General features: G+C 38.1%; 1 protein-coding gene across 3 annotated transcripts in view; it reads left to right on the top strand.

Moving 5' to 3' along the window:
- The window catches only part of wbp1la (WW domain binding protein 1-like a), an 11,677-nt gene extending 3,621 nt beyond the window's left edge, over positions 1-8,056 (top strand). The window contains exons 1-5 of one of the 3 annotated variants that reach the window (XM_016272321.1): positions 2,339-2,417; positions 2,750-2,852; positions 4,803-4,964; positions 5,239-5,489; positions 6,995-8,056. In XM_016272321.1, the coding sequence (XP_016127807.1) occupies positions 2,391-2,417; positions 2,750-2,852; positions 4,803-4,964; positions 5,239-5,489; positions 6,995-7,483 (1,032 nt within the window). In that variant the 5' untranslated portion in view covers positions 2,339-2,390 and the 3' untranslated portion in view covers positions 7,484-8,056. Of the gene's footprint in view, positions 1-2,338; positions 2,418-2,749; positions 2,853-4,802; positions 4,965-5,238; positions 5,490-6,743 lie in introns of those variants that run through there. The other 2 variants (XM_016272320.1, XM_016272322.1) reach the window with 2 other exon arrangements.
- The last annotated feature ends 3,079 nt before the right edge of the window (positions 8,057-11,135 follow it).

Below are 11,135 nucleotides of genomic sequence, written 5' to 3'. Positions count from 1 at the left end.
GAGCAAACGCACACAACCTGATTAATATTCATGAATCCGGTAGCTCATTAATCCTTAGTGCGTTTTTATATTGTTCTTATTAGTAGAATTGGTATAATAATAATAATAATAATAATATCTCATTAGTATTATTGTTCGTTTTATTTTTACAGGATCACTGAATGACCAAAAAAAGCACCAGCACCAGTCCTAAGTTCATGGTTACCAAGTTTTAATTCTAATTACTAAACTTCTATTATTAAATAATACTTTATTATCATATTATAATGCTTGACTGCTTGACTGACTGATATTAAGAGTGTACTTTCAGATATTTAAAAAGCTGTACCATTTTACAAACATATGTTTGTAAAATGGCATAACTTTATATATATATATATATATATATATATATATATTAGTATAGTATTTCAGTCTGGCGAGTAAACAAAAAAAAAAGTACTAGCCAATGGCGATTCAATTGCCAAGGTGTCCGTAGAGGGTTGCCATTAGACAGCTGCAGCTCATCCAGAACGCTGCTGCCAGAATTCTGACTAGAACCAGAAAGTCTGAGCATAACACACCAGTCCTCAGGTCCTTACACTGGCTTCCAGTTACATTAAGGATTGATTTTAAAATACTTTTACTCGTTTATAAATCACTAAATGGCCTAGGACCTAAATACATTGCAGATATGCTCACTTAATATAAACCTAACAGACCACTCAGATCATTAGGATCGAGTCAGTAAGAAATACCAAGGGTTCACACAAAACAAGGGGAATCTGCTTTTAGCTATTATGACGGCCGCAGTTGGAATCAGCTTCCAGAAGAGATCAGATGTGCTAAAACAGTCACATTCAAATCTAGACTCAAAACTCCTCTGTTTAGCTGTGCATTTATTGAATGAGCACTGTGCGATGTCCGAACTGATTGCACTGTATTTTATGTATAATCATTTTCTATTTAAATTCATTTTAAATACATTTTTAAATCATCTTCAACGTTTTTAAATTCCTTGTTTTATTTTTGATAATTTTTTTTAATGATTATTTTACTTTCTTTTATGTAAAGCACTTTGAATTACCATTGTGTATGAAATGTGCTATATAAATAAACTTGCCTTGCCTTACATTAAAAAAAAAAAGGCATAAAGATTGTACTATAAATTAGGAGATAACAAAGGCAAAACACTGTACCCTGATGTCATTCTAAATCCGTGTCTTTCTTTCTTCTGTGAAACACAAAAGATATCTTGAGAAATGTCTCAGTGGTTTTTTTTGTTGCCAACATCTTCTATGTTCAGCAGAAGAATAAAAAGTCATAGAGGTTTGAAATGACATGTGGGTGAATAAATGAAATGTATTCATTTTGGGGTGAATTGCTATTAAAGGTTTAAAACTAGGGTTGCAAAAACATTGAAAATTTCCAGTAAATTGGAATATTTCAGGGATTTTTGGAAAGTTTCCGGGAATTTTCCACCCCTTTGCAACCCTATTTAAAACAAGCTCTATAAATAGCATAAATGTGTGGATTACCCTGGTCAAGCTCATATCTCAAACATATATGTGGAGTAGAGCATTGGTGCTTCCAACACCAAGGTTACAGATTCAATTCTCAGGAAATGCATGAACTGATAAATGTATATGTTTAGTAGATGTAAATTAAAAAGCATCTGATATAACTTCACTTAACATTGGAACACCTGGTTGATTCATTTTGAGTGCTTCTTAAATTATCACTAAAACTGTATTTTTTATTTAGAAAATGAATGGTGTTTTTTTCTTCTGGAACCCTACTGTTGCACATTAGACCAGGAATGTGTAATAATTAACTAATTAACCTTTAACTCAGCTATTTGCTGCCAGTTGCCATTCCTTCTATGAACTTCTTGGCACTATGTCCAACCCTGCACAGGTTTGCAGCACTGAACACTCAAACTTTTGCTTTCTAGTGCTTGATATCACTGATCATCATCTCTAAAGAGTCAATCGAGATAGCATTTTTACTCTCATATTAAAACTATTGTTCAACAAGCAAGATTTCAGTTGCACTGTCCTTTGTATCTAGCACAACACTCGAGACAACTGTCAGGCCAGCAGTTGTCATCGATGTCTGTGTGTATGAGAGAGAAGCACGGACCGCTTGTCAGCTCATCCTGTGTACTTGCATTCCCTGGCAGCCCTCGCTGAGTCTAAAATGCCTTGAGGGAGGCTGTGTATGTATGTGTGTGTGTTTAAATTGAACCCTTCTGGCTAATAAAGGGGGCAGTTCATGTCGCACTGTACCATGTGTGGGTGGTGGGTGGCCCGAGCCCGACCTTCCTCTTCTGTCACTCCCTTGGTCTTTGCAGCCCTGTGTGTAACAAAACTCTGTCTCTGCTGTGTTGATTTTCCGATCAGACGGCTATCATGCCTTTTCTCCTGGGGTTTAGACAGGTAAAACGAGAGCAGAGGAATCAGCATTATTATTTATTATTTTAATTAGCAAACATAGCTAGACATGCAGTCTGCTCACTCAAAGATTTGCATTGCAATCTGCCTGTCAATTGTATTAATGTGCTTTTTATCACCTGTGTGTAAAGAAAGTGTCACTGTGTTGGTTTCATTTATTTACTTTATATATTACTGTACTTATTCTTTTGGCTATATATTGCATTGAAATGTAATTTAATTTGATTATTTTTAATTGAATTTTTTTGTCATAAACAAGCCTTTTGTGCACGAATCTGTGCTGATAATATGCTTATATTTTCTGTTTGGTTTTGCAGAGCCGGCTGCCTTGTGTAGGAGTGAACAACCAGAGCTATTTCTGTGATTCGGGCCACTGCTGTGGAGAATCTCAGTGTTGCAGCTATTACTACGAGGTGTGGTGTAAGTATCTAAGTCCTTCCTGCCTACACATGCTGTAAGATGAGGTCAGTCCATGGTGTGTATATGTTCTCTATAGTGTCTGAAACATCCTTCAGTTGCTTTGGATATGTGTGTAGTTACTTCAAGTGCATACTGGTTTGTGTATAACACACTTATCTCCCTAGATGTGGTCACAATTCCAGGACACTGTAAACTCTGAAGGAAAAGGCAGCATGTCTAGATTTTTTTAAATGAGATTACATTCAACTTTGAAATGATTCAGCATTTAAATACAGTTGTAATAACATTTAGGGTGTAACGTGCCACCTTCTTTTGTTCTCAAGTTGTTTGCAATAAGCAGCCCTAGCTTCTGATGCCAGCTATGGGTTGGACAGGAGGCGGCATGCCTTGGGAAAAGACATCCAAGTCATGGCTCATGTTTGACACTGTAATTGTTTTGTTTCTGTAAATAGTAATGGGATTTAGGTGTTCAATCATGCAGCGTACTGGAACTATATCTGCTGCAATTTGAAGCATAAATGTAAGTGACCTCACAGTACAGCAGATATAATCTTTTTTAAACGTCTTTCATTGGTTTTAAATATGGGTATGATATGTGTGTGTTGCTTCTAAGTTTTATGTCATTGGCTGGCCCTGATCTAGTTGTTGTTCTGCCCTGTTCACACCCGTTGGCAGTGTTCCTGTGTTATCAAATTACCCCTCTCCCTCTGGTGTACCATCTATTTTAATAACTGAGGACTAATCTCATCTCCACGGTAATTACAGCACATCGTCTGCGACATCAAGGAGCTGCACTTTGGGTTTTGTACAACGTGCCAAATACATGCGACCCGGACAGACACAAATCCAGTGTAACCGGATCAGACCAGTCCCTGTAAACAGCTGCCTTAAATTTCTCTATTAGGAAAAGTGGACCCCCCCCGTCGTCCAGAAAAGGTCTCTGCTTTATTTGGGGCAAAGTTTCACACACTTGGATCTCACATGACATTGACCCGCACCACTCTAACCGTTGGCTGATGAGCGTCACACCCTAATGTCCAGTACATTCTTCTCCTGTGATCTGGTGCCAGATTGTTAGGTTGTTTTAGGAGAAGACATTTCTGTATGGAAGTGTTTTGTAGACTTTTTTTTGTTTTGTTTTATTTTGTTTTGTTTTTAAAGAAATTAATACTTTTATTCAGCACGGATACTTAAAAATGATCAAACGTGACAAAGACATTTACATTGCTACAAAATATTTCTATTTCAAATAAATGCTCTTCCTTTGAAAGATCTATCCTTCAAAGAATCCTGAAAAAGTGCATCACAGTTTCCACAAAAATATTTAACTTTTCAACATTGATACCAAGAAGTGTTTCTTGAGCAGGCTGCAGCAAATCAGCATATTAGAATGATTTCTGAAGGATCATGTGACACTGAAGACTGGATTAATGGCTGCTGAAAATTCGGCTATGCCAACACAGGAATGAATTCAAAATATTTGAATATAATGAATTGCAAAATATATTAAAATATGGAAGTTATTTTAAATTGTAATACCGTGTCACTATATTGTTGTTTTTACTGTATTTTTTTTACTTTGTGCCTACTGTGTTACTGTAATGTGTATATTATAAATGCAGTCTTAATGAGCATAAGAGACTTTTTCCAAAAACATTTTTAAAAAATCATACCAACCCCAAAGTTTTCACAAGTTGCGTACACCGCGTGCAGCCAATCAAGATGTTAAGACTAATGAGATTTGACTGTGGGTGGAGCTTTAAGACAAGACACAATGATGAAACCATTAGAAACCAAGCAATTAACAAAATGTCTGGTCAGGCAACACTGGTGACAACAACTCAGATTAATATGGAAGAGTTGTGATTTATGGTGTGCTGTGCCTGGTTGGGACATGATGTTCTCTTCACTCATTAACAGTCCTGTGTTATGTGTGTGCTCTTTCATCAGGGTTTTGGTTGGTTCTGACTCTCATCATCATTCTGGGCTGCTGCTGTGTGTGTCACCACCGTCGAGCCAAACACAGACTGCAACAACAGCAGCGGCAGCATGAGATCAACCTCATCGCTTACAGAGAAGCCCATAATTACACATCTCTACCCTTTTATTTCAGTCAGTACTCACTTCATTCAGTTGTTCTACCGCTAATCAATACAATACAACATGAATTAATCTCCTAAGGTGCAATTTAGTTTTGACCACAGACATTGTATCAGACAAATACAAACACTAATGTGCTGCTGAAGAAATAGGGTGATTGGAAAGATTATGTTAAAGGTTCTATAACCTTTCATATAACTACTAGATCTTTTCATTGCTCCTTAGAAAAAATGTTTGCTTTAGTCATGGTCAGTCAATAAATGCCTTTCTTCGTCCTCTTCTCCAGGGTTCCTGCCTGGCTACCTCTTACCCGCATATGAGGAAGTCGAGAACAGACCTCCGACGCCCCCGCCTCCGTACAGTGCCTCTCAGCCGGGCCAGTCCACCAGCACTGACCCCCTGTGCTCTGAACAACCAGATGAGCTCTGCCCTCCACTGGAGTCCAGCCCCGTCATCCCATCTGCATCTGACAACTGTTCCCCGCGACCCTGCGTAGAGCAGTCATGTACTCTCACTGTACACCGCCCTGTCAGAAACATTTGTTTTATTTTGTTTTGTTTTTAAAGAAATTAATACTTTTATTCAGCACGGATACTTAAAAATGATCAAACGTGACAAAGACATTTACATTGCTACAAAATATTTCTATTTCAAATAAATGCTCTTCCTTTGAAAGATCTATCCTTCAAAGAATCCTGAAAAAGTGCATCACAGTTTCCACAAAAATATTTAACTTTTCAACATTGATACCAAGAAGTGTTTCTTGAGCAGGCTGCAGCAAATCAGCATATTAGAATGATTTCTGAAGGATCATGTGACACTGAAGACTGGATTAATGGCTGCTGAAAATTCGGCTATGCCAACACAGGAATGAATTCAAAATATTTGAATATAATGAATTGCAAAATATATTAAAATATGGAAGTTATTTTAAATTGTAATACCGTGTCACTATATTGTTGTTTTTACTGTATTTTTTTTACTTTGTGCCTACTGTGTTACTGTAATGTGTATATTATAAATGCAGTCTTAATGAGCATAAGAGACTTTTTCCAAAAACATTTTTAAAAAATCATACCAACCCCAAAGTTTTCACAAGTTGCGTACACCGCGTGCAGCCAATCAAGATGTTAAGACTAATGAGATTTGACTGTGGGTGGAGCTTTAAGACAAGACACAATGATGAAACCATTAGAAACCAAGCAATTAACAAAATGTCTGGTCAGGCAACACTGGTGACAACAACTCAGATTAATATGGAAGAGTTGTGATTTATGGTGTGCTGTGCCTGGTTGGGACATGATGTTCTCTTCACTCATTAACAGTCCTGTGTTATGTGTGTGCTCTTTCATCAGGGTTTTGGTTGGTTCTGACTCTCATCATCATTCTGGGCTGCTGCTGTGTGTGTCACCACCGTCGAGCCAAACACAGACTGCAACAACAGCAGCGGCAGCATGAGATCAACCTCATCGCTTACAGAGAAGCCCATAATTACACATCTCTACCCTTTTATTTCAGTCAGTACTCACTTCATTCAGTTGTTCTACCGCTAATCAATACAATACAACATGAATTAATCTCCTAAGGTGCAATTTAGTTTTGACCACAGACATTGTATCAGACAAATACAAACACTAATGTGCTGCTGAAGAAATAGGGTGATTGGAAAGATTATGTTAAAGGTTCTATAACCTTTCATATAACTACTAGATCTTTTCATTGCTCCTTAGAAAAAATGTTTGCTTTAGTCATGGTCAGTCAATAAATGCCTTTCTTCGTCCTCTTCTCCAGGGTTCCTGCCTGGCTACCTCTTACCCGCATATGAGGAAGTCGAGAACAGACCTCCGACGCCCCCGCCTCCGTACAGTGCCTCTCAGCCGGGCCAGTCCACCAGCACTGACCCCCTGTGCTCTGAACAACCAGATGAGCTCTGCCCTCCACTGGAGTCCAGCCCCGTCATCCCATCTGCATCTGACAACTGTTCCCCGCGACCCTGCGTAGAGCAGTCATGTACTCTCACTGTACACCGCCCTGTCAGAAACACCCACAAACCACAGTACCTCAGCCGAGAAGAGGACGGGCAGCCCGAGCAGGTGGCGTGCGCTACCTCACACAGCCCGGTCAAACAGGGCAGCTTCGGCGAGGATCTGACTGAACCCGTAGAAGACTGTTCTCCCGAAAGCAAAGAAAAGACTCCAGGACGCCACCGGCGCTTCACAGGTGACTCTGGGATTGAGGTATGCGTTTGCAACCAGGGGCCCGGGAATGGAGAGGAAGAGGAGGAGATGAAAGAGCTTGTGGGGCACATGGATGGAGGGGTGCTCGAGCAGCAGGACTTCTGTGATAGCTGCAACCCCCGCAGCAGCAGCCACCCTCCTCGTGGTCCGGGGGATGAGGAACAGGGCCTGGCTGCCTCAGATGTGCCTCTAGAGCAAAGAGAGCATCAACGACCTCCAGTCTGCCTCCATCTGCACACCATCAACGAACAGGACGGTCCACATCACGCCAATAACACGGACCCCCAGAGTTGAGCACAACTGGTTCCAGCAGAGACTTACTTTAGACTGCTGTCTCCCTTTACTTTCTCAAGATACATCAGTTTGTACTGTCAGCAATGTCACTTTGGGTGTGTGTGTGAGAGTGAGAGAGCGTTTTAAAAGGGCGTTAATGTGTGAGTCCTTACGGTTTTTATGGATTAATAGGGTAATCTAGTAAAGACGTTAATAGGTCTGTTGCCTCACAGGGAGGTCATAATCAAAGCCACAGGGGAAATTCTTCCCAGTTTATAGCCTTATCGAGCTCTGAGTGACATGCCTGTAGGCTTTTTGTTGGTTTTTGAGGGCTGATTGCCTCCACCTGAGATGAAGATGGCACTCAAGGTTGGGGGATACTGATTTGTGCTGGCTTTTGTTCCTGAATTCTTACCTTTTAATAACATTTTAAAATACTTAAAGGGACAGTTCACCCAAAAATGAAAGATCTGTCATTATTTAGTCACCCTCATGGCATTCCAAACGCACAAGACTTTGGTTTATCTTTAAAACACAAAGATATTTTTAATAAAACCCGAGAGATCCATTTAAAAAAATTTATTCCACTAAAAGTTCATGCTTCAAAAAGTTCAAGATTGTAAAATAAATCCATATGCATATACATTACATAGAGCACATCAAATGTGGTAAATAAAAGATGAAACAAACGTGATGCACGAGAACCAGTGACATTTCTTCTTACACGTCAAGTAAGTACAGTTGTTTCTATGGGTTCCTTGATCAGTGTTTATATGTGAATAAAAGCTTAAATACATTTCAAAGGAAGTACAAAAATTATGCAGGTTTGATTAAAAGTATCTTTATTTTTGTTTAAAAGGAAATCAAAAGTCTTATAAGTTTGAAATTAAATGAAGCTGAGTAATTCATAACAGAATTAGCATTTTTTTTGGTGAATTATCGATTATATATTATGCACAAAAAAAGGAAAAGATAGCCACAGAGAAGTCTGCTAATACTTCAGAGCTTTAATATTCAGTTGTTGTTTCTTGTTTTTATTTCTTGTCTTTTTTTTCCAAAAATGTTTGGTCTGGAGTAGCTACATGATGCTATTCAGAAAAATGAAGGAAAGTAATTATCTCAAATATGTATGTTTTGTCTTTTTGTATCAATAAGTGACCATGCTCCCTACCTAGCAGGATATGGTTGCCATTTGGTTTGGTTTGTCTCATCGTTGTATAACATGGTCTCGGGCTTTATCCAATTTTTTGCATGATTATTTGCATAAACTTAATAGATCCACATGCGATATAGTAGTACATTTTGAAGTTCATTGTGCAAAGACTCTTTAAATGAAAGCTGAAAATACCTTTGTATAGACTGAACCCAGCTTGTATATTTACACTAGGTGCCTTTGTTGATTTGAGTAGTTTTCATATGCCTTAAAGAGAAGATTGTGTGTTGTAGAATTTCTGCATAAAATAATTATGGGCCAGTATGAGTGAAAATTTTGATCAATGGTAACATCTTGTTTAAAAGGATCACTTGATAAGCCTTCCATCGAAACATATCATTTAAATATGAAATTTATTTATTCTCCCATAGTGCTTTTAAGTTGTTTTTGTATCTTTAACACTGTAATGGAACTCTTGCACCACTAACAGTAACTTATGTATAGGCCTTATTAAGCTTTTAATTTGCATTTTATTGTAGCAGATCAGGTAAGGTTACTGTCATGTTAGTGTAGCACTTATGTCGGGTTCATTTGTTTTTCTGTGGCGGTGAGACTGTCCAAAGCTGCTCCACTGCATTCCCTACACTGTGTGTGTGTGTGTGTGTGTACCTGTTTTTCTATTCTGGTGGGGACTTAAACCTGAATACACACAGACTCATGGGGACTCGTGTCACGGTGGGGACCTAAATTGAGGTCCCCACGGGGAAACAAGCTAATAAATCACACAGAATGAAGATTTTTGAAAATCAAAAATGCACAAAGTTTCCTGTGAGGGGTAGGTTTAGGTGTAGGGCAATAGAAAATACGGTCTGTACAGTAAAAAAAGCATTACGCCTATGGAGAGTCCCCACAAGGATAGCAAACCAGACGTGTGTGTTTGCGTGAGTGTGTGTGTGTGTCATTGTAGGTTTCTTTAAGTGGATCGTTTTTCAGCCCACTGTGTTTGTTTGACCTTTGGTTTGGATTAGCAGTTAGCTGTCCTATAATAGTCTTAGCTTGGGCACAGATGGCTTTTCAGCCCTGTTGATCTTCAGATCAGAGTGTTTCTGTGTAAATGGTGGCTAATTTTCTTTCAAATGTGATGTGGCTTGTAATTTAGGTTCCTAGTGTGTTGGCTGCAAAAACCGGTTTGGGAGGCAGATTCCAACATTGACATAGTGCCTTCAGAAATATTTATGTAGCAGTATTGTTTGGCTAAACCTAATATTGAGCATTTGAAATGATTTGGACCAGTTATAGCATCATAACATTTGACCGATTAAGTGAAAGCTTGAAGCTACGTAAACAGTAAGGAGAACAAGTCATCTGTCGCAGTAATGGTGCTCATGTCGTTCCTTCATGTCGCTCTAGTCAACATTGTTTTCTATCGTCCGTTGATGTTTGAGACCAAAGGTATTGATTAAAAGTGGAAATTTGAGTCACTATGTTGGGTAGCTCACTGTGAATGAGATGTGATCATTCGTTTTGTCTGAAAAAGTTGTCTGCACTGTTTTGACACTGAGCAGTGAGTGTGTTTGTGTGCTTGAAGACGACGAAGGCTTTGCAAGCCAATTGCTTTTTTTTCCCTTAAGCTTTAATTCCAGCCTGGTACTACGTTTTAGTTTTGTATCCATAGTCACTTTCTTTTTATATATAAAACTGTATTTTCCGCATTTTATAAGAAGACTCAACCAAATTAATGAGTATCAAAGAATGTTCTGTATGAATAAAAAAAAAGCTGTTAAAGCCAAGATTTCTGTGAGTTATTACATTACGCATCCAAAATGACAGTGCCTGCCTTCTTCAGGAACCTTTGTTCTGAAAGTATTTTTCTTATTCATTTTTTCCCCATAGGGATTTATAAAAAGTTCTTGTTAAAGACTAGATGAATCACAGCATCACAAACTTTGATTTGAAGCAAAAGAGAGAAAAAAGAAAATTGGACAAAAAGATAAATGTTCAAGACTGTACTTGACAGCTTTATTGAGGGAAAGAATAACTTGACATTACTAAAAAATGGTGGGGAAATAACTTGATTTAAAGATCTTGATTGTGTATAGAAGACATATATTTACATTTATTGTAAAGTATGCATATAAATATGCATTTATATTTAAGTATTTGAGAAGTCATTTGTAGTGCTTCATGGGAGTGGGTGGGAGCTAAAGTGTTCTTTTTTTGTTTGTTTTAATTCTCTGGTGGAGATTTCTTTGCAGAATTCTGGGTAATGTAGTTTTTCATCTGGAATTCCATGATTAAACAATTAGTTGAAATAATACAGACTAATGACTTCAGCAAAGGCATATACCATCGATTAACAATTCATTTAAAAGTCAATTTCCCATGGAGAAAATAAATGAGATTTTTATCTCCAGAACCTGACTGTTGCACTCTATTCAGTTAATGTTGATCATGGAGTTACACTGTCTCAAGATATTCATTTTATTCATGTTTGATTTGTGATATTTGATTGCAGGCTTC

Source organism: Sinocyclocheilus grahami, unplaced genomic scaffold, assembly GCF_001515645.1.
Source record: "Sinocyclocheilus grahami isolate Dianchi unplaced genomic scaffold, SAMN03320097.WGS_v1.1 scaffold69.1, whole genome shotgun sequence".
Taxonomy (NCBI): domain Eukaryota; kingdom Metazoa; phylum Chordata; class Actinopteri; order Cypriniformes; family Cyprinidae; genus Sinocyclocheilus; species Sinocyclocheilus grahami.
This window is presented reverse-complemented; position numbering and strand designations above follow the sequence as displayed.